Genomic DNA, 23,862 nt, shown 5'->3' with positions numbered 1-23,862 from the left:
GAACCTATATTTACCTGTAAATAATTCTACCCGGGACATTCCAACCGAGGGACAAGGTCAGTAATATTGTCAACATTGATGCAGCTGCCTAACGTCAATTCTGAAGTGGATAGTCGTTCAAGTGTTTTCAGCGTTTAAGAGTAAAAGAGTAGATTGAAACACATAATGGCCGACGAAGAAGATGATTACATGTCTGACGCCTTCCTCAGTCGAATGTGAGTACATTGTCTAACTAACATTTGGACGCTCGTTCGTAGGTTGCAGGCGTCCTTTACAGTATTATTTTGTATGAGCCTGTGCAGTTCGGTAATGTAGCTCTACAGTTTGTAAGGTTAGTAGATATCTAGGTGTGAACTCAAGCTAGTGTTCTTATACGTTTATAGCAACATTTGGTAAGATATGGATCTGTGGTGACCCTATCCTACATAATTGGTAATTAACCGTTCTTTGGGTAACACTGCATGTGTAAACTTCTGTCAGTAAAGTTGTAAAAAAAAAAGACAATCTGTCACGCCTCTGATATATGTTTTTTTTTATATAGACCTGACGTAAGGCCAGGTGTGCCAATGGTGAAACGGGCGAGAGACGCAATAAAAAAAGAGACCACGATTAAGGAGAAGAATCAACAGAACCGTCAGAAAACCTACAAGGAGCAGGAGCAGGAGAGTCGTGAAGCAGTTTTACAGAATTCTATCAGCAATGAAAATAAAGGATTTGCATTGCTGCAAAAAATGGGATACAAAGTAGGCCAAGGACTTGGCAAAAGAGGTTAGTAACGTTAGATGATTGATGGTGTGGACATCAGTACCAGCAGCTCTGGCAAAAGATTGGAATTGTAAATTGTTTCCTCTTCTGCATTTAACAGGAGCTGGGAGAGTTGAGCCAATTCCTATGAACATTAAAACAGGTTAGAACTTATATATTTTTTTTCTGTTTCTGGAAAACATCGTTAATTTGCCATTTTAGCATTTCTAACATTTAACAATAACAATCTTGGAATTGATCCCACTTTGGGCTTGTATCAGACAGAGGGGGTATTGGAATGGAGGAGGTAAAGAAAAGGAAGGCAGAAAAGGAACTTGAAGGGTACCGACGGAAGGTTCGAGTGAAACAACAGGAGGAGAAAGAGTCTCTGGAGAACTTCAGGTGCCAAAGCATATTCTTGCCTGGGCTAGTCTAGGATACTATAGTTTGACATGATTCCTCACTATTTACATTGCTGTGTGATTGTTACCCAAGGGTAAGGAAGAGAACAGAGAGAGAAGAACGTCAGACGGAAGGCGATCTGAGGAGGAGCCAGCGAGCCTGTGAACAACTCGATAGCCAGAAGGTCTGAGAGAGCCTTTATCCACTGGATCTCACTGGCACAAAGTTCAAAGTTGCTGGATGCTTATTGTTTGTGAATTTTCACATTCTTAGGGTATCACGGCGCCCAGGGAATGTTGGTATTGGCCAGAAAAAGAGAAAGAGGATGAAGATGAGGATGATGATAATGATGAGGAGGAGGAGGAGGAGGAATGCAGGAAAGATGAGGAGGAGAAGAAGGAGGAGGAGCAGGACGAGGATGAGGACGAGTTAACGGTGAGTACAAATCTCAGCAACAATATCTTTTAAACGTTTTTGGAAAATTAATTAACGCCTTTAGAAAATACCCCTATATATAGCATAATAATAACATATATGTCATTGTGCCAGCCATCCTTACATGTGCACTTCACTTTATTTGACTTCACAGTCGTTGGATAAGCTACACTTTCTCACATCTTACCTGAGGGGTGTCCATTTTTACTGCATATGGTGTGGAACAACATACAACGGTAAGTCTTAGTGCTAACTGTGCTAAGCATGGCATGGTGTCAGCTGCTGCATTTTACATTTATGTACATTCTTACATTTTACATGATACGTCAGCACTGTTATCAGTTTATGTTTTTTTTTGTTTTTTTTCTTCAATCCAATAGATGAGGAAGATCTGGATTCAAACTGTCCTGGAGACACAGCAGCTGACCATGATTGACATTGTTGAGGACATAATACTTTCAATTCCCTGTTGTGTCTTTTTTATAAGACGTGTAAAGACAACACAAGTTTTTGTGTAATTACACTTAAATAATTGTGTGCAGGAAAGGAACCTGCTTTTTATTTGTCATTGTTGTGTTTTTGTTGTTATTCATGTTGAGAAAATTAAAACATTTTCATTTCCATACATTCATACAGTTCTACTGTGAACATTTATTGAGTCCAGTTACAGAGCCCAGAGCCTGAACCTGCTAGAGCAAGCACTAAAGCGACTGGGACAAGGAAAAACTCCCTTATAACAGGTAGGAGCCTTGGGCAGAACCTCAGCTCAAAAGGGGGACCCATCTGCTTGGGGCTGGCAGGATAGAGAAATCGAGATAGAAGGGAAGGGAGGAGAGAAGGAGAAGAGAGAATTAGGAGCAAGAAGATGGATTTATACATGTTTCAGAGGATAATACATGTTAGCACACATGTGGGATATATACACGATACATACATGATTCCATGAGACATAAAAGATAGTATATATATGAACTATACAGAATTAATAGTGGATAGAAATGGAAAGCATTCAGCCAGCATTCAAAGTATTGGTTGTACAATATCTTAGTGGGTATACAATGTCCTCATAAGGTTACTATTAAAAGGGTAAGCAGAGCAATGAAACAGAAAACTGTCAATTCTGGCATTTGCTTATATTACAGATGAGTAGGCCTAATCCTATATTCGATAGCAAACAAACCTGATTGACAGACAGTTCAGTTCCGGCTCTGTTTCAGGCCTCCCACGTGTGTGTTTTCTGTGTGTCCATTGGCTCCACCCAGATGACACTATAGTCGGGAAATCGAAACTCAGAAGTTAGAGCGATAACCATATACGAAAGTAAAGGTCAGTAGCACAGGTAGTTGGGTCGTTGAGGACTACACCACACCGGGGAGTTTAATGTTGCGGTGTACGAAGTACAGTAAGTTCACTCAGTGTTTTAATGCATTTTTAGCTTGCAAGTTGCACGTGCGTGTGTTTTGAACAGAGCTCAGCTGACATTTGCTGCTACGTGGTAACAATGTTAGGCTAACATGACAGCTGAGTTCTTTTCATACCTAATAATCCATAACACAATCCAACAAACACAAATTCGAACGCTATGTAGCACCCTACGACATGTATTATTTTGTAGCATACAAAGGCTGTCATTGCTTTAAATAAAAAACATGTTATTTTGTATCGTCATGAGTCATGTCTCATTTAGAGCTATCCCAATCTTCCTAACAGAATAGCCTGCAGTTGGTGGACATGATGAATTGCGCCGCAAAACTAAACGAATACGGGCAAAAGACACGAGTTACAGTGCGATATGAAGAGGTGGATGTCACTGGCCTGGACCATATTAAAACGTAGGTTTCAAGCTACTGTCTGTCAACAAGCTTCAAAGTTAGCCGGCTGTGTTACGATATGGAACGTGTATTTGACCAGTGCAGATGTTTTCTTATAGGTTTACTCTACGGGCTGTAGTGAATGGCACGCCTTATCCAGAAGCAGTTGGGAAAAATAAGAAAGAGGCTAAGGAAAATGCTGCCCAAAAGGCCCTGGAAGTCCTTCAAACAGAGTGCAGTGGTGTTGTAAGATAATTTGACTGATCGTTCTTTACCCCCTGTTCTTAAAGGAAGTTTTTTGGCGGTATTGCCCATCACCTTAAAGAAACACTATGCAACAATTTGACACTTTTTGAGGTATGGTTTTATAGGCAACTAGTTTTGGTACCATCCTCAAATTCATTTTGATAGCATATGATCATGTGCCCTATGTAGTTCTGTATACCAGGCTGGAATACCCAGCAAAAATGGAAGAAAAGCTTTCACAGCATGACATTGCCAGCAATACTGCCAAAAGACACCAGTTAGTGTGTTGGCAAGCTTATATCAGTGTCAACTGGGCTGTTTTAGGTTTTTGCATGCCTTTTAGGAAGAAATACCTTGTGTTGAAAAACCTGCTGTCAGATAAGTCAAATGAGTATTATTTTTGGTTTGTATAGTATGTGGATGACCAATTATTAATACTTGCTACACTTCTGTTCAGAATACATCGCAAACCTCACAGACATCTGATATGCCAGTTGGCTTTACCCAAGCCAATTATCAGTGCTGGCTCAATGAGTACAGCCACAAGACCAGAAAGATGTTTAAGCTTGTTGAGTCAACAATCATGGGCTCATCACCTTAGTAAGTGTTGAAACATAATTTTATTTTTTTTATGTAATCTGACCTTGAGTAGAGGATGCTATTATGTCAAAGTGGATTTGAAAAGGTCACTCTCATATGAATCATCATGTCTTAGCTGCTGTAGGTATGTCTATGGTGATCAATCGTACCCAGATGCTTATGGGAAAACAAGGAAGGAGGCTAGAGAGGAGGCTGCAAGGCTTGTTTACCTGCAGACTTCAGAAGAGCAAGGGGTATGAAAGACAACACATAACATTGATTACAGTCATTGATGAGCATGGTTAGGATGAACATTCTCCTATGTGGCCATTTCAAATGTAAAATCACCCAACATATGTAATGGGTATTCATTCATGTTTTTTAGACTCTAGCTGATAGTTGCAGTGGACCTACTTCAAGACAACATGAAGAGTTCAACAGAAGTTTATCTTCTCCTAGGTACTTTAAGTTGTTAATCAGAGAAGAACAATGTTATTTGTTTATTTCAACTGGAACTGAATTATCCAACAAAAGATTGTATGTCATAGAAATAGAACATAGAAATCATAGGTTTGACACAAGGCTGACCAGATGGAGGGTTTAGGAGAGTAGTTTCAGTACAGTTTATTTCAGCAAAATACGTTGGAAAGCCTCTGGTGTCTGTCTTGAAGGAAATGTTTTGGCCAGTTAAGGTACGAAAGCATATTCTTTTAGGAGCTGCATGAAGTTAGATCACCAATATTTCTCCATGTCACAGTCTTTATGTTGTGAAAGTGTCAATAGTCTAATAGTCTAACAAAGGTGTAATAGTGCCTGGAAGCCCCAGAGAATCTATTGAAACTTTGTAAGTCAAAGAATGTAAGTGTGCTGTTCTTAGCAAAGCAAAGCTTATCTGTCATACTGTAAACAAGTGTTTAGTAGTGATGCTAATTTGTATTAATACATCTTTTTCTTCACAGCCATATCTTTGAAAATGGCAGGGTGACACCTACGAATGATTTCAGCAGTGATGTTCCCCAGACTAATTTCATAGGAGTACTGAACCACCATTGTCAACAGCAGAAACTGGTAAACGATTTTAAGTTGGTGGAGAAAAGAGGACCATCTCACAACCCTGAGTAAGTGGAGACACACTAAGGTTACTGAAGTTATTGAAATTCATCAGCAGTCAAAAGTGCGTAATATTTAAAATGCATTGTCTATTGTCTATTGACTATCTATATGCATTGACAAACTACATACTCTGTGGGATTCATCTTTCAATCTACAGGTTTGTTTACAAAGTAGTAATAGGTAAGGATCAGTATCCAGAGGGCTGTGGTAAGACAGCCAAAGAGGCAAGGCAGCAGGCTGCTCAGCTGGCATGGGGTGTGATCCAAGACCAGCTGCCAAGTCAGGTAAACATTCATTATGTGTTTTTCATTAATCCCATTGAGCATGTGTAGAAACAAAGTCCTTAGAGGCAAGACTTGCCACTCTGTAGCCATCTTGGCAATGCCCCTGGACAGCTATTACGGGCAAACAAGAGCAGGCTCCCATCTACGTTTGCAATCAAAATTATTCAATCCCCATTGCATATTAGGCTTATTGGCAAATTGTAAACATTTTCAGCTGTTTGAAATAAACAAAGTAGGCAAGAACAGTTGAAATAGTTCAATAAAACTAATATTACCACGGTTTTCATCCAAATTCAACACGAAATGCTACTTTTAATCACTACTGCAGTCTCAAAATGATTCAACCCCTTCATGACAAGCATCTTCAGTACTTAGTAGAGCACCCTTTGAAATTAATCAACCCCATGTCTCAAGCACACCTGGTGCAACTAATCAAGGGCTTCATTAGTTCAGGTGTGTCCTTGAGATAGAACACATAAATACCTGGACTGGCTAGAGGTTTGTTGAGAGTGACGTTTAATTGCATGTTAGAAATATGGCAAAAGAAATGTCCAAAAAGTTCATAGAAGAGATCATTGCCTTGCACAAACAAGGAAAAGGATACAAAAAGATAGCAAAAGTAGGGATGCACGATATTGAATTTGAGCCGATATCCGATATGCCGATATTTACAAGCTCATTTTGGCCGATTGCCGATGCCGATACCGATATATACATCTTTGCTTTTTAATTATTGAAAAGTCTCTCCTGTACTAGAATTAATCTGTTATTATGATAGGGTATTGCTGTAGATACGGGACATTAAAAACTTGATTTGTATAATTTTAGAAATAGACATTCACTCATGAAAACTATTGAAATTATTTCAAATATGGCAGATTTATTTATATTTTCACGTCACAATTTTCATACTTGAACAGTACCTCCTTGAACTTGAACAACTACACTCTGGAAATGCAACTTGGCTAACTTGGCAAGCTCACGTTGGTTAACTGACTTACAGTTTAATAACATCCCTTCTAGGATTTCTAGACTAATCTATGTAACGTTATTGCCAAGTTAGCTATATAAATTCCATATATGCAAAAGTAAGCCATGTACAGATGGCGTGGGCTCGTGACATAACGTTTCACATCCCGTCAAATGAGATCATCAACTTCGCTGGTGTCACGTAGCATGCAAGCTAACTAGCTAGTGTTTTCTAGCTAACTAGCAACTTATTAACTTCTATTAGCGCGCGACAGGTAATGTTGCAAAGCGTTGCACGCAGGTGGTCTGCATCTATGCATGCAACCTACGTTACGGCCAAGCTGTAGTCTCCTCTTCAATCTCCTGAAAAGTTTCCTGACAAATAACATGTCAACATCCTCTGACACTGTGAAGTACTGCCACACAGCCGACGTGTTGAATTACGTTGTTGGCGCTCATAGTAACCAAAACATTTGCTTCGCGTGCGCATAATTTGAACGTCACCTTATCGGCCAGGTACATCGGCAGAAATTTTCATATCTGCAGATGCCGATAATTAAGTTTTGAAGCTTTTATCTGCAGATACCGATGTCGTGCCGATATTATCGTGCATCCCTAAGCAAAAGCACTGAATGTTTCTAGAGATACAGTTGGAAGCATAGTTTGCAAGTTCAAAGTTGAAGGAACAGTGGCTACACTACCTGGACGTGGCAGAAAGAGGAAGGTATCAGTGGTGCTGTCATGGCAAAAAGTGACCGGGTGCCAAAAAGAGCCCGGGTGATGTAATATTGGCTTTCGAACGACTCTTGAGTGACAGTTGCCATACCAACGTTAGCATTACGTCACCCGGGCTCTTTTTGGAAGTCAGACAACCTCAATAACGCAATTTACCCCAGAGCATCTCGCATTATACTTCGCTACCTGAGACCAGCTTGCCTGTATTTTACCTGCAATAAACCAAGCAAAACAACCATGTGCTTGATGTTTGACTGTGTTAGTAAAGTTGTTGACTTACAACTTTGTTATAGTGTCAAAGTAAGTACATTTCAACCGGTTTCGCCGCTAGCATCTCGTTAGCGATTACTCCGTTAGCTGGGGCACATTATTTTGCTTAGTGTTTAGCTAGCAAGCTAGTATGAACTCTCCCAAGTCTTTCTAAATAGGCCTATATCAACAAATAATGGTAGATCTTAAATTATTTAAGATGTTAGCAAATGAACTGGCTGGCTTGCTAAAAAGGTAGATGAACAAGCACCGTATATTATTTAAGATGTTAGCAAATGAACTGGCTGGCTTGCTAAAAAGGTAGATGAACAAGCACCGTATAGTATTTAAGATGTTAGCAAATGAACTGGCTGGCTTGCTAAAAAGGTAGATGAACAAGCACCGTATAGTATTTAAGATGTTAGCAAATTAACTTGCTGGCTTGCTTAAAAGGTAGATGAACAAGCACCATATATTATTTAAGATGTTATTAAATTAACTGGCTAGCTTGCTTAAAAGGTATATGAACAAGCACCGTACCGTATATTATTTAAGATGTGAGCAAATTAACTGGCTGGCCTGCTAAAAAGGTAGATGAACAAGCACCGTATATTATTTAAGATGTTAGCAAATTAACTGGCTGGCTTGCTAAAACGGTAGATAAACAAGCACCGTATATCAGTATATTTTCTCCTTGTTATAAAAACGAATTTCTACTCTAAACAATTTCAATTGAAATGCAAATGATGATGTAAACGGCAAAAATGGAACACTTTATTTACCGGGTAAAAATTTGTTTAGCCACAATATATAGCGATTAAAAAAGTAGTATTGACTGCAAATGTTGATGTACAGGATACCGGCAGGTGTAGCTAAAACGGAATACTTAATAGTTTTAGGCACAATATTAAGTGACTAACAAGTAGCTGATGGCTTTCGAACGACTCTTGAGACTGACCAAAAAGTGCCCGGGTTACGTAGTGTCCGGGTTACGTAATGCAAGCGTTGGTATAGCAACTGTCACTCAAAAGTCGTTCGAAAGCCAATATTACATCACCCGGGCTCTTTTTGGCACCCGGTCACTTTTTGCCATGACAGTGCCACCAGATTCCTGAGGAGGCAAGTGGTCAAAAACCCTTGAGTGACTGCAAAACACCTGCAGCAAGACTTGGTGGCAGCCAGTGGGGTGTGCGGGGTGTGCGGACCGCACAGGGCGGCCAATTGAATGGGGGCGGCCAATACTATAATTGTATACTTTCTTGTGATTTTTTAATTTAAAATTTTTTGATAATAGTTGTTTTCCCAAATGGCCGAATTTAGAATATGGTGCTGGTATAAGGTTTTGTAGTGGCGCGGTCTCCCTAGCGTCCACTTTGCAACGTGTTAGTTCAACAGTTTATAAACAATCTCCCACGACCTGCGCGTGTGAACATCTTGGTGGAACGTCTTTGTGTTTAGTGCCCAAGTTTACTTTCTGGACTGCACTCTGCAACATTTTCAAGCAGGGTATCCTAAGTTTTTAGAACTCTTCCATTTAAATCGTTTAGGTTATTACAAGTTTCCTTAGCTAGCTAGTTAGCTAGCATAACTAGGTAACCATAGCAACCAGCTCAAAGTGGATACGTTTGTCCACACCGCCTTCTTTACCATGCATTTAACATATGAATAGCCCTCATTTGCTAACGGGTGGGTCTTTAGCATCTGTTTTGTCACTCAGAAAATGAAATGTTCAAAATTGTAGTTCTATTCTCCTTACAAAGTGGTAATTGTTATTATTTTTCGCACCAGTAGGAAATCCTCCTTGAAGGGGGGGGGGGGGCAGGCACTGAGGTTTCGGTTTGCACAGTAAGGCGCATACTAAACACTGAAGGGTTCCATGCCCGGACTCCAAGACACACACAGCACTACTGACCCAAAAGCACAACAAAAGTCGGCTCCAATATGCTGAAAACCATATAAATAAGCAACCAAAGTTTTGGAATTCTGTTCTGTGGAGCGATGAAACAAAACTGGAACTTTTCGGGCCTATGGATCAGCGGTATGTCTGGAGGAAGAAGAATGAAGCATATGCTGAAAAGAACACCCTGCCTACAGTGAAGAATGGTGGTGGCTCAGTGGTGCTCTGGGGCTGCTTTGCTGCCTCTGGCACTGGAAACCTGCAGCGTGCAGAGGGCACGATGGATTCAGTCAAGTATCAGGAAAACCTCATGCCGTCTGTTATGAAGCTGAAGCTTGGGCGTCATTGGACCTTCCAACAGGAAAATTATCCCAAGCATATCTCAATGTCCACCAAGGCTTGGTTTCAGAAGAAGAAATGGAAGATTCCAGAGTGGCCGACACAGTCGCCTGACTTGAACCCCATCAAAACTATCTGGTGGGATTTAAAGAAGGCGGTTGCAAAACACACACCTAAGAATATTACTGAACTGGAGGCCATTGCCCATGAGGAATGGGCTAAGATTCCTCAGGAACGCTGTCAGAAGCTGGTGTCTGGCTATGCATCACGTTTGTAGCAGGTCATAACAGCAAAAGGGTGCTCTACTAAGTACTGAAGATGCTTGTCATGAAGGTGTTGAATAATTTTGAGACTGCAGTAGTCATTAAAAGTAGCATTTTGTGTTGAATTTGGATAAAAACCCTTGTAATATTAGTTTCATTCAACTACTTAAACAGTTCTTGAGTAATTTGTTTATTGCAAACAGCTGAGAAATTGTATATTTTGCCAATAAACCTAATTTGCAATGGGGGTTGAATAATTTTGTTTGCAACTGTAAATGAATGGGGGGAGATGCTCCACATAGGATGGTCAAACAGACATTAAAAGTATATCACGTGAATCTGCGTTTAAATCTGACATGAACTGTCTGAACATTGTTTCACCAAGGCTCAAATAAGGCAATATAAATACGTTATTCTTTGTGTTGACTTGTATACTGTGCATGCACCAAATTTCACAGCGCAGCTATTACTATGGCAGCAAATAAACAAGGTGATTGGCACTTTATAATACAGGGCAGGACTTCCAGCTACAAATCCGCCATGTTTAGCATTACGGATTCCCTCCTATTTCCTCCATTCATTTTCCCGTCAGTGATAGAAAGGTGGTAGAAAGATGGTAGAAAGCAGTCATACAGTCAATCAGTTGTAAGGCAGGAAGAGAATCTTTGGATGGGAGTCAGACAATGAAAATGGAGGCAGATAAATCATGGTCGTACCAAGAAAGATGTTTTGATAAATGCTATGTTTTCAGCAAAGCGAAGAGAGACTCATCCGCTAAAACCTTCAGGACACCTACACCGCCATTGGTTTAGGAAATCACGTCTTACACAGTCATCAATTCTACTCTCTTAGCCAGAGGTCTTCAACCGGGGGTCCGCGGAGGTACTGCAAGGGGTCCGCCAAATGATTTCATTTGAAGCATTTTTTTCCATCTTCCAAAAATTAAAAACGTCCAAAAGCCTACATAAACAGAACGTAAAAATTGCTTTCTATTCCTTAAAAATAATACATAGGCTACCCATGAGTCTTCACGCGATCATTTGATCATAATGGCAACATATGCACTTTTAGCTACATTTAGCTATCTGGTGCCAAAAGACGTTACCTGCCATAACCATACAATTTGAAATAATTGATCGTTCTGTAATTTCTCGGAACAAAAGCTCCTCGTCAGACACCACTGATGGTGGTTCAGATGATCTACCTTCAGAGGATGCCAACACCCCTTTCTGTACAGCCAAAAGCGCAAACTGGAGAAGACACGTAAATATTCAGAGAATGATCTGAAGTTTGCCTTCACCTACAAAGAGACCGATGGTGAAGAATTAGCAGTGTGCGTGGTTTGCTCTTCCGTGCTATCAGACGAAACTATGAAACCATCAAAGCTGCAACGACACTCAAAGACAACGCATGCTCACTTGAAAGAAAGAAGAAAGAAACATTTAATATTTCCCGTTTAAAATCTTTTGAGGGCCAGCAAAATCAGCCAAAGTGTGCGAGCTAGTTTTAAAAGCCTCTTATCAAGTTGCATTACGTGTCGCTCAGACCAAACAGCCATACATAATTGCGGAAAGTTTAATATTGCCAACAGCTAGTGATATGTGCAAAACAATGTTTGGGAAGGATGAGTACGTAGAAAAACTGAAAAGCATCCAAATGCCCGCCCTATTGATGAATTGATGTCGCAAAAACTAGCAAAAAAGCTTTTTTGTGATTTGTCGACCAAAATGAGATGCAGGAGGAATTTCTATTCTGTAAGCAGCTGCCTGGAGGTAAAAAAAGTTCAGAGATTTTGTGATCGACAATTTTTTTCCGTGAACATGATACCCTGGTCAAAATGTGTTGCGATGTGCACAGACGGTGCAAGAGCCATGTATGACGCACTGCATGCTTCATAGGTAGAATGTTGTTGCCAAAGACATGAATGATGAATTCTCAAACGTCAGATCTCTCTCTAGGTATGAGATATTTCATCCATACTTAAGCTTCTCAAACTACTCAATTCTTTGTCCCTCCCTAATTGAATACAGAGTGATGGCTAACTGTAAGGGAGAAAAAATGTCAATAATAAACAGAATAAATGTAAACGAGTTGTGTGTCACAGATGTTTTGTAATTCTGTTCAAACATGTGTAGGGGAGTGTGTGTGTGTGACTGACACTTTGTTCCAAATAAATTATATGAATATCAGGCTCAAATTTGGTGCGGCGGGGGTGGGGGTCCCTGCTCAGTGTCTCTCTCAGCCAAGGGGTCCTTGGGCTGAAAAAGGTTGAAGACCCCTGCTCTAAGCCATACCACTACTGTATCATGTTTAATATTTCCACCTAGTAAATGTAGCTGGTAGCATGATGGAAGTTTAGGAGACTGTTGTGAACATGTCATCCCCACTGATATACAGAGGCCACATGTTTGTATGTTTACCCTAGGTTTCAAGCAAGTCTAGTGTCTCTGAAGATGAATCACTCTGTCAAACCCCTAAGACATGGTGAGTGTAAAACTTGTAGTTAATCATATGGGATATGATTGATCAGTGTGAACTTTATTTGTTACATTTATTAACTTTATGTGTTACATTTATGTATTATTTTGACACAGTGAATCACAAGATGTGAGTCCTGCAAGTGCAAGTAGCTTCATTGTCTTTGAAGATTCACCCAAAAGCTCCTTCAAAGTTAGTCACATTTCTTTTTAGGAATTGTTTTAAAACACACTTCTTATAGTCATCATTATTCATTTTAAACTGTGAGTGGGGATATGCGGATTTCACTTTTTTGTGTTTATTAAATTGTTTGAAGTGTTTAACCATGTTTTCATGCTTGTTGTAGGTACAAGGGGCGACTCCTACACAAAACAAGCCTAAATGGATGCAAGTGCAGCCATTATGATAATTTCATATTTCAATTTATATTGCTTAATGTTTTTCAGGCTATAGCTCTTCTGATATTGTTTTCTCATCTTCTTTTTCTTAGATTAGCACCAAATTTCAACAACTCTCCAAATAAAAGCATAGAGGTATGTCATTCTGGATATATGCACAGTATGCATTTAGATAAGGTTCTTATTGAATCCTGAACAGATTCTGTACAGACTTTGAGGACAACACAAAACATGAATATTGCAAAACAACACGTGTGGATGACTTGTTTAAATATCTGCTTTTAAGGATGGACCCAATTTCTCAACCAATCTCACTGGTCAGGTTACTCGGTCCAGGTAAGTGGAGATTATCTAGCATTATCTATGCACAGTGAGTCGTGCATTCATGCAAATAGTATGATTACCAAAATATTGTTATGACTTTCTTTGCAGATTCGAAAAGGAATTTGACCATATAGAGCGCATAGGCAAAGGGGGTTTTGGTCGTGTCTTCAAGGCAAGAAATGTGGTTGAAGATGCATATTTTGCAGTGAAGATTGTAAAAAGTACAGAGTAAGTGGTGGCTTTTTATTAAAGCCTACATTTACTAACACTTTACTTAATTTTCATTCTTATAAATTCAAACCTGTTTTTGTTGTTCTGTTAAACTGCTGTTTAATCCCATCTAGAAAAGCCTCAAGAGAAGTTAGGGCTTTGGCACGTCTAGAGCACCCAAACATCGTGCGTTACCATAATTCTTGGATTGACAACATTGCATGTGGAAATGGTGGCTGTGATAGCTCCAGCACTCCAGAGTAAGTCTTCACCACGTTCAAAAAGGTCACCACTGTGTGTCAGTATTTAGTTACCTAGAGAACTATCTCAACTGTAGCTGGAGGTAAGTATAAGAAAATGTGTGTGTGCCTTGCTGCTGCAAACCTCCTCAGTAAACGGAATCCTCGTTCATCCACTTGTCGTCTTCGTTTAATGATTCACCTTATGCAGTTTAATTTGCTGATTGATGAAGAACTATTTAATTGATAGAGAATTTAAGGAAATTCAGTATATGAAAATGAATGGTAAATTGACTGCATTTCTATAGCGCTTTTATACACATTAGAGCACGCAAAGCACTTAATATCTCGGGATCAAACCAACAACCTTCCGATTGCACACCTAGGCAAGGAAAAATTCTAGAGTGCTTCTTTGGTTGAAGGTGACCCTACGCAAGACTGAAGTGGCATATTTGTTATGTGAGTGTGTGTGAACTCCTCAGTTGATGGCTGTGATTACATCCTCAGTTCAGAAAGCAACTCCACCACGGAGTTCCTCTATATCAGGATGGAACTGTGTGAGAGTAACACGCTTTCAACATGGATCAAGGAAAGAAACAAACACCCAGACCCAGACCCACATAGACGACCGGACGCCCTTGACATCACCAAGCAGATTGTAAAAGCGGTGGTGTACATTCACTCTCAACAGCTCATCCACCGTGACCTGAAAGTAAGCCATTAACATGCTTCCACAGGGTGTCCGCGGGGTATTAAAAAGTATTAAAAGGTGATAAATCAAAATTGCCAAATTTAAGGCCATTAAAAGTGTTAAATGTAGTTTTAGAGGTATTATTTTTTTTTAAATAGGTATTATTTTTTCAAGTGTCCTATTCTGATTGACATTCTATCTTCTAAAGTTCGCGTTAGTTCGTTTAAATGCAGGCTTTAGCAAAGCTGGGCACAATCAAAGATCTTCCGTATCAATCCTGAAGTCTCAACTTTGTATGTTTGATGCTGACGTCATATTCAGTGGTCGTTCGACATCTCAAACACTGCGCGCTTCAACTGGGTAGCCAACTGGCTGGCTTACGTTTTTGACTTGCTTACAGAGCATTCACACGCTTCCGTTGGAATGCGTTGATCCGTCAGGGTTGACGGATCTCCATTCACTTTGAATGGGGTGACGTCATCCTTTGCCGAACTGAATTATGGCTCCGTTGGGTTCCCGTGCGTTGCGTTTCATGCTTTGCTTGCAGCAAGAGTTGAAGAATGTTCAACTTTTCGAGAGGCAATGCATGCGTCAGCCAATCAAATTGCCTTTCATGCATAACTGACAGCACAGGCGCTAGCCAATCAGATCCCGTATATGCTCACGTCTAGAAAGCGGCAAGCTCAACAAAAAAAAAAGATGGCGACCAAACTCCGTAGATGGTCGTATTTGTACCCAAAAGTTGTTTGTTTGACTTTTTTTTGCTTAGATTTTGTAAAAGTTACCGAGAAATAGACACTGTACAATGTAAAAACCCCTTAATTGTAACTGAAAAATACGTCTGATAGGTTTTGCGAGGTGTGTGAGCACCCTACCTAATGTTAGCATGCTACTGCTTACAAGGTAAGCAGCTTGCTAGTGGCGTGATTGGTTTGTTGACCTGTCAATCTCACTATACCGTTTCTGGTATCAACAGAACCCCATGCGCCAGACTCCTCCTCCGCCATCCGTTGGCGCAACGCATTCCAACGGAAGCGTGTGAATGCTCCGTTAGGCATATCTTCAACGTCCAGACAACCATCGTTGTCGTCATGGGCAAATGCAAGTTTTCTGACAGCTGGGTGTAGTAGGGAATAACCGGCAGGCTTATTGTTCGGTTTGTAAAAAAAACATCAATGTCAACTGGATGGGAGCTAATGCACTTCGGTCGCATATGCAAACCACTAAACATAAAAATGGAATGCGCGGTCGGCGAGAGCAGTTCATTCTACCACTCTGCCAACTGTCTGTGCTGCTGCACCACCACCACCGAAAGCTAGTGCCACGGTACAAGCCAACGCTACGGCTCCAGCAACTACGTCTGACCTCCGGGTGACTATGGGCGCCACACCAACACTGCGTGCGGAGGCTCTGTGGTGTTTAAACACTGCAGTTAAACACCACTCATTGAACTCCAACGAAGGAATTTCGGAGCTGTTTAAAGAAATGTTTCCCGACTCTGACATCGCAAAGTCATTCACGTGTGATAAAGACAAAACCGGCTACATCATCAGATTTGGATTAGCATCGTTCTTCAAAAAACAGCTTGTTGATGGCATCAACAAGGCTGGGCCATTCGTGTTGATGTTTGCTCATGAATTCATATTAGGCCTATAGCACACCAGTTCACGTAGTGGATGCCAGTTTGTGAAGTGATATCAGCAACAATTCATATAGCAGATGCCATTTTATAATGCATCAACAGTTCATGTAGTGAATGCCAGCCAGTGTGCTGGAACTATCTCTCCATTGCACATTTAATGTAGTTTGTTTTATTTTTATTCACAAAATGAAATAAAAGTGTGCAATATGTGGTCAACATCAGTGAGTCTCTAAATCTATTATGTTGTGTATAGTGTTATATATGTCAAAATCTCTGTAAACGTTAGAAAGGTCGCCGATTAACACTTGCAACTCAGTGTCGTGATGGTTTTAAAAAAATTCAGAAGGTAGTAAAAAAGGTATTAAAAAGGTATTAAATTTAACTTAAGGATTGCTGTATATACCCTGTTCCAACTGCTCCCGTGTAATACCACTTCACACGTTCAGTAAACTAATTATTGTGAGAATATCTCTTGTTTAAGAAATTTTTGCAGCATAGTTAGCCCTTCAGCAGGTACCGTCACACCAGTGGGTTTAGAATGGTGTAGAATGAACGTTCTAAAGAATATCTGGGTCCATCATATATAACGTGGACTATAACAATCTTACATTGTTGATGAATGCAATTTTTTTTCATCAGATTATTCAAAACTCCCCTGCTGAAGGGTTGGTCCTCTTGTATGTCATAGCCTAGTAATTTTATTGTTTTGATGTTTATATTAGCCTACAAACATCATGTTTGGAAGAAATGGTGAGGTGAAGATAGGCGACTTTGGCCTAGTGACTGCAGCAGACAGTGACAACGATGAAAGCCTACTGGAAAGGACAAAGCGGACTGGTACTGTAGTCTACATGAGTCCTGAACAGGTAATTGTTATATATGTTGGTAAATGTTGTTGTATCATACCATTGATTCATTCAATGTAAACACAAGGCTTGAGCATCAGAGCATCCGGAAATAACTACTCATTCACATGTATAACTAACCCTGTTTCACATTCTGTTATTCTAAATTATGCTTACTTTACAGATGAACCAGTCTTCTTATGACAGAAAAGTGGACATATTTTCATTAGGGCTGATTTATTTTGAACTTCTTTGGAAAATGTTCACAAAGGTGGAAAAGTATAAAGTGAGTGTTTCCATTGGTATAATTACTGTGTCATTGTTTTCTGGAAATTACTGTATTACTGATACACGTGTATATGTTTTTTCGCAGATTTTGGATGATGTCAGGAAAAACACATTTCCACAGGAATTCTGTGATCAGTTTAGCTTTGAGGTAAGTGGCTTGAATAATACTTTCCACGGAAGAAAAAAATATTTTATGGGTACTTTAAAGTACTTTAATTAATGTAATGTAATAATAATAGCAATAATATGTATACTTAAACGTTGTTATAAGCCCTTGCTATCACCAGTGAAGAAAGACATTCTTAGTTCTTGGAAACATAGTGATAACTTTATTATGTTTCATCATCTGTGTCTGATGTAGCACAAGCTAATTGAGCGAATGCTGTGTCCTGATGCCTTGGAGAGACCTGATGCCCAAGACCTGGTCCCAGAGCTGGAGAACTTCAAATCCTTCCAAGATCAGAATTGTAATCAAAGAAACACAAATACAGTTTGAACTGCAATAATGAGACTCCTCACAGGATCACAAATGTTACATTAGTCTTGATTATACATTGCCATATGTTTGCATCATGCTGTTGTAGATATTCGTATCACGAAAGCGTTAACAGAGTGCATACATGTAAATCATGCATGAACTGCAGATTAAATGAATCAAGAAAGCCATTGACAAATGTTCTAAATATGAAAGTCACATCTATGTTAACTGTAAGTGATTGGAAACAAACGCTGTAAAGTTCAGCCATGTTGGCTGTCTAATGTAACAGAGTGACTGTTCTTAAGATGTATTGTATGTTTGTTTTTACATGCCAACTTTAGGTGGTTCTTGACCAAACATCAAGCACTTTAAATCTATAGTTTGTTTTGTTTAAATCTGTAGTTTTGCCTACTACAAAATAGGGCTGAATGAAAACAGATGAATGACTTGTGTGGTTGTGATCTGTTTTGAAGGTGTGGTTTATGGTTGTCACTTCTTGTGTAAAACTTTACTCATATTCTGCTTTTTCTACATTTTGTTTTTATTCATTTCTGCTTACCATGCTTACCATTGTCCAGTGCATCTGTCTTGATCCATCAATTTTATTGATATTGTATCATTTGGTCCGCATTTTTATGACAATAATGGAATTGCATCACATTACTAAACACATATAATGATGAAATTATTGTAGTTAAATGTCTACAATCCATATATCTTGTATGGACTTGTATCTTGTGTTAAAATACTTAGACAATAAAGATGATTGTGTTCTTATTTGGTGGCTTAATGTAAATGACCCAAGCCAAACAAATTCCCATGGATGACTGAAAGTCAATAATAGGTCATGTCCAAGTTTAAATGGCTGAAAAACAAACCAGGCAAGAGAGACTAAAGAGATGCAATGGCAATAAGGCACGAATCTCCTCTAGTGGTTTTCTGTGCCGTAGTTGAGCTGGCTGTCCTTGGTCCTGAAGAAGATACATGTTTTTATAGTTTACTGGGCCTCAGTACCTCAGGTGACAACTACCTTAGCTAAGTGAGCCAAACTTCAAAAGCACACTTATGCCTTCTCCCATGGATAGCATCTGCTACATTTTTAAGAGATTAGTGAACGTGGAGGAAAGGAAAAGGTGTCTGTTTTGTTTTATTTTATTTTGTATAGCTTGGTCTTCATGCTTTAGTTCTGTTTAGGGGGAGATGGGCATATTGAGTTTTGCCAGACTTGGTTTTGTGGTTTGCTTTTATTTACACTTATTCACAATTGTTGGTTTATTATTCCTGATAGACCCATGAGAAACACACACATAAATAAACAAACAAACCAAAAAAAACACACACACACACACACAACAATAAAGTTGGAATCTCTGCAGTAAATGCAATGGAATTATGCTACTGCCAGAAGTATGAAACGGCATCAAATAGTCGGTTATATTTCCAGCCTTTATAAAGCTAAACATACCACACCCTAACATGCAAACTTCAGTAAAGGTCATGGAGGTGGAGGTTAAAGTAGGATACACTTCTCTAATCATCATAGAATGGGATATCTTAAGCGCGTCTAAAAACAAATCATGAGTCATGGTGACTTCATTCTGGATCATTCTCAGATTTCCACGCTGGATGTTGTTACAAGGCACCATTTCCAAAATACAGACAGCATGTGTAGGTAGTACCTTAGCTATTCCTAGCTAGCAGTCAATAGCATGGAAGCAGGCTAGGACCATTTTGACGGACAGTTTTGATTCAGCATTCCTTGAGATTTCCTGTTAGTTTCAACGGTATGAATCGAAACTGAAACCAATGTGGTTCCTGTTAAAGTAACTCGGGGGGAAATCAAAACTCATTCAGGTCGTGTGATGCGAATGCTGAGGAACTATACGCTAGTGTTTTCTGTCAATGTTAAATAGCTAATGGTTGGCAAAAAAAGGAATATTTGATTAAGGGTCGTACTGGAATATCTAACTTCACGAAAATGTGTTCGAAGGAGAAAATACTTTCCTACTTCGAGGGTTGTCCGTCAGGTGCTTCCTACAATGCTTTACAGATAGCTAAAGCAGTGGGACTGAAAACTACTAAAGATGTAAACGGAGTTTTGTATGGTCTCAAGGATGCAGGCCAACTACATGTGTCAGTGTCAAATAAGGGCCCTCCTCTGTGGTCCTTACAAAAAAAACAAGTGGATACACCTGAAGTGGCAGAAAGACAGCTGGCTAAAGAGGAACAGGACTTAATGAGGGCTTTGAAGACCGACGGAGAGGAAAAAGGAATGACGGCAGTTCAAATAGCCAAAAACACAAATCAGGAGCCCAAGTCTGTTAAGAAAATGCTCTATAACCTGCGTGGAACGGGCAAAGTGGAAAAGTTGGATGAAAAGGTGTGGAAACTAACTGGTAGTGGCAAAGAGGTCCTTGAATCAGGAAACAGGTAAAGTGGATAAGGACACTGTTCTATTAACTCCTTGTTTTACTACGATATGTCTTGCTATATAATCATTTGATTTCTACTTGCCATTTGGTTTAGAGTCTTTGCAGAAAATCTCACTGATAAACCAGAATCAGGTTTGAGGTAGGTATACATATCTCTGTGGATCAGATCTACTAGTAAAGCTGATTGAAGATGATTTGTCAACTTTTACATTTTTCTTTCCTTTTGTCATTGAAGGTTCTCAAGGGATTTTGACCTTGTGAAAAAACTCGGTGAGGGAGGTTATGGATGTGTTTGTCAAGTGAAACACAAGCTGGATGGCAAGTTCTACGCAATGAAGATCGTCGACTATGACCAGTAGGTTAAATATCTCTGATGTTGTATGCTGATGTCTTGTCATATTCTTACTTTAATACTAACCTGTATTATAGACAAATTTCAATGTGATGTTTGGCATTTTAAGGGAGGCAGAGCGTGAGGTGAGGGCACTGGCCATATGCGATCACCCAAACATAGTCCGTTACTCAACAGCATGGACTGAGGTCTTCGACATGAACGCTTTGGGCAACCACAGCACCTCTGAGCAATCATGCTACCAGTAAGCATGAAAAAGCCCTTCCCAGTGTATTTCAGCCTTCTAATTGTGTCTATCCCAGATATTTTGATAATCTTACACTTAAATCTTAATCTTATTTCATCAGAACCAACAGTGAGGAGGAGAACAGTGCTTCTGCGAGCATGGGTGACTTGTCACTTGAGTCAGAGTCAGAATCAGAGCCAAAGAGCAGAGGCACAAACTCCAGGTATGTGCTTCCAATCGCTGATGCTAAACAAACACATCCATTGCTGCTAGACAACCAGTAGCACCCATGTTTGTGCACACATCTATTGCCGAAAAATGTCATATTCTCAATCGTTTTCTTTTTTTATTCCCATTTTCAACTTTTTTATCTAGTTGTCTGGTGTTTATAGACTCTGAGTTTACATGTTACCATGTGTTATGTTAATGTGCTATGTTGTTGTGTTCCCTGTTTGAAGAGAGGGAGGGGCTTGTCTGTTCATTCAAATGGAGTTCTGTGAGAAAGGAACACTTTCCAATTGGTTAGAGGACAGAAACTTTGGGAGGTCACAGAAGACCAGAGAGGATGCTCTTCGGGTGTTTCAGCAAGTAGTCTGTGGAGTGGAGTATATCCACTCAAAAGGACTCATTCACAGAGACTTGAAGGTAATAGTGAGTGGCACCATCTTCAGCAGAAATGCCATCTTGGCCATCTCTTTTCAATGATTATCTAGTTGTGACAGTGAGACTGTTTTGTGTTTCAGCCTGACAATATTCTGTTCACGAATGACAACTGTGTAAAGATTGGAGACTTTGGGCTGGTTACGTCAGTAACAAACAGGAATGGGGGCATCATGAAGAGGACAGTGGGCAAAGGCACAGAGTCCTACATGAGCCCTGAACAGGTGAGTCATAGTCTTGCAGCAAAATCTATGTTGATTTTTAGCCATCCAGTCCTAGTATGTAACTCTTGGGCATATGTAAAATAGTCTATAGAAGAGCCAAAACATAATGACCACTCACAGATGAAGCGAACAACATTGATTAGCTTGTACTTGTTTTCCATGTTCTGGGATATATTAATCTTTCATTTTAAAATATTCAGTTAAGGTAATGTCAGACATGATTACATTTCTAATAAAAAATAATTCACAGGTTCATAGTGCTATAGTATGTTTCCAGTCCAGTAATTCTGAGTAGGTAAATAAACTATTTACATGGGACTAAACTTTCAGACTGTTGTCTTGGTCATCTCTGTAAATATCACAGAGATGTGAGTCCTCTGCAAACAGGCCTTTAGTTTCATGTGCCATGGGACATGTGCAGCCACGTGAGAACATTTCACAATCCGCTACAGGTGGTGGACAGTTATATGATTGATTGACCTTTGTTTTCAAAGATGGATCAGAAGACCTATGATGAGAAAACAGACATATTTCCTCTGGGGCTGATTTGCTTTGAGCTTCTGTGGAAAATATCAACGTACACTGAAAGGGGAAAGGTAGGTCTTCAGTTATTTATATCATGTAAACCTTTGCCATCATACTGGTAAATTGACACTTTGCTTGAGTCTAAATATACTTGTCTGTTTATGTGTCTGCAAGGAAGGTTTATAGATTGTTAACTTAATGTTATGATTTCTTACTGTAAAATCTTGTAGATATGGCCTGACTTAAGGAATCAAGTATTTCCCACTGAGTTCTCCAAAGCTTACTCATCTGAGGTGAGTTTCTGTCCTTATCATTGCTACACCGTTACAGTCCCTTATATTCTTAATCTCATGCTTCTCATATTTCTCTTCACACATTTCAGAATAAACTCATCAGCAACTTGCTCTCCAAAACACCACAAATGAGACCAGCTGCTGCAGAGATTGCCAGATATATCAAAACATTCCTGCTTAGCGATACAAGTGTGTGCAATCAGAAAACTGTGTGACTTTTTTTCGTGAACTGAAGCGGGCGGCTGTGATGCTTTTTGGAGCACTGAAGAGAGCTGTCTGTATGAGCTGAGAGCTAGTAAGAAATTTAATGGAATGTAAAAAACTAAAACTGTGGCTTTTACTAGACTGTCAGTAATATTATGCTGTATTAGCCAATCTGGAAACGTCGAGGAAAACGGGCACTGTGATACGCCAGTTAGGTTGTGTGGAAAGAGCACATTAATGGGAGGGGTTGGACACTTGTACTCTTGGACTCTTAGGGGGTTCGTCTGACTGAAGTTAGCAAGGGCTGCTAATAAAACTCACAGCAGGTATTATCTTCCTGACAGACCTGCTATATGAATGTCGGTACAGTGTGAAACTATTATCTAGTCTCTGGTTGGGGAAATGCATAGGATGATCATTGTGCATCAGGTGCAGATTGTATGTTGGTGATGGTGGTGGTGGTTAGTATGTTGAAGTTGTTCACTTTATCTTAACTTACCAAACTGCATCTATAATTTCAGTGCACTTGTCAATGATAATGTAAAATTTTAATATGAACACAGAGGTCATAGAAATGCCCATGAAATATATTTACTTATGAAATGGATAATGTCAAAATGTATGTAATCGTGTAAGACTAAATGAAACCTGCTGCTGGTAACAGAAAAGCTCATCATTTATTCTATAGATAGTTTTTAGTTTTACTGGGGTGTGCATGCTGATTATTGTTAAAAAAAAGAATTTAGGAAATCATGATGGTTATAATGTCTTCTAAGAAATGTCCTGAGTAGACGTATTCTGGTTATTCTTAATAAAATGCTTAAACATCTGTTATATTGAACTGCTTTCTGCCTAGTTTCTGTTGTCAAACCAATGCCACTGATAATTTACCAATCTGTTATTTCAGCCAGGACTGCAGTTTTGGGTGTTAAACAACCACCTGGGGGCAATGTTGCTCCATTTAACCTGCTTGAACATTAAACTGCTGCAGAAATGCAATGAAGCATTGATAATGATAAATTGACATCTCAGTTTTGGTATTAGGTTCATTATCATTATTCATGTACGTGTTTAAACAACATAACTTCTCCAATATCCTCCGTTGTTTAATCAAGTGTCACAAAATAGTTCCCATACTGACTGATAGGGGGAGATGTTGAGCTGTAGGACTAGATGTGATGCACTTGGCAACAACAGACCCCTCCTGGCAAAGCGCTCAAGATGGAAGAGGTTACGCACAGCAAGACGACCTTAACCCAGGGAGCTGTGTGACATTTAATCAGCCAG

The 23,862-nt window shown here is 39.6% G+C and overlaps 2 protein-coding genes across 2 annotated transcripts; both read left to right on the top strand.

The window, feature by feature from the left end:
* The first annotated feature begins 55 nt into the window (after positions 1–55).
* Positions 56–2,212, top strand: gpatch11 (G patch domain containing 11). The gene is made up of 8 exons (XM_012829877.3): positions 56–215; positions 542–768; positions 866–907; positions 1,026–1,146; positions 1,240–1,330; positions 1,420–1,581; positions 1,736–1,817; positions 1,962–2,212. Exons 1-8 carry the CDS (start codon positions 166–168, stop codon positions 2,015–2,017), a joined length of 831 nt encoding a protein of 276 aa, XP_012685331.2. The 5' UTR covers positions 56–165; the 3' UTR covers positions 2,018–2,212.
* A 568-nt stretch (positions 2,213–2,780) lies between these two features.
* On the top strand, positions 2,781–23,407 carry eif2ak2 (eukaryotic translation initiation factor 2-alpha kinase 2). The gene is made up of 29 exons (XM_042709573.1): positions 2,781–2,983; positions 3,292–3,413; positions 3,512–3,638; positions 4,096–4,238; positions 4,354–4,471; positions 4,603–4,676; positions 5,177–5,335; positions 5,488–5,614; positions 12,492–12,550; positions 12,661–12,736; positions 12,891–12,931; positions 13,035–13,077; positions 13,229–13,278; positions 13,375–13,494; positions 13,611–13,736; positions 14,223–14,427; positions 16,771–16,914; positions 17,078–17,179; positions 17,267–17,329; positions 17,543–17,671; positions 19,569–20,089; positions 20,186–20,230; positions 20,327–20,446; positions 20,553–20,687; positions 20,791–20,892; positions 21,128–21,314; positions 21,413–21,553; positions 22,048–22,149; positions 22,309–23,407. Exons 2-29 carry the CDS (start codon positions 3,313–3,315, stop codon positions 22,501–22,503), a joined length of 3,555 nt encoding a protein of 1,184 aa, XP_042565507.1. The 5' UTR covers positions 2,781–2,983; positions 3,292–3,312; the 3' UTR covers positions 22,504–23,407.
* Positions 23,408–23,862: the final 455 nt, after the last annotated feature.

The sequence above is a fragment of the Clupea harengus genome, chromosome 13 (assembly GCF_900700415.2).
Source record: "Clupea harengus chromosome 13, Ch_v2.0.2, whole genome shotgun sequence".
In the NCBI taxonomy this organism is placed as follows: Eukaryota; Metazoa; Chordata; class Actinopteri; order Clupeiformes; family Clupeidae; genus Clupea; species Clupea harengus.
This window is presented reverse-complemented; position numbering and strand designations above follow the sequence as displayed.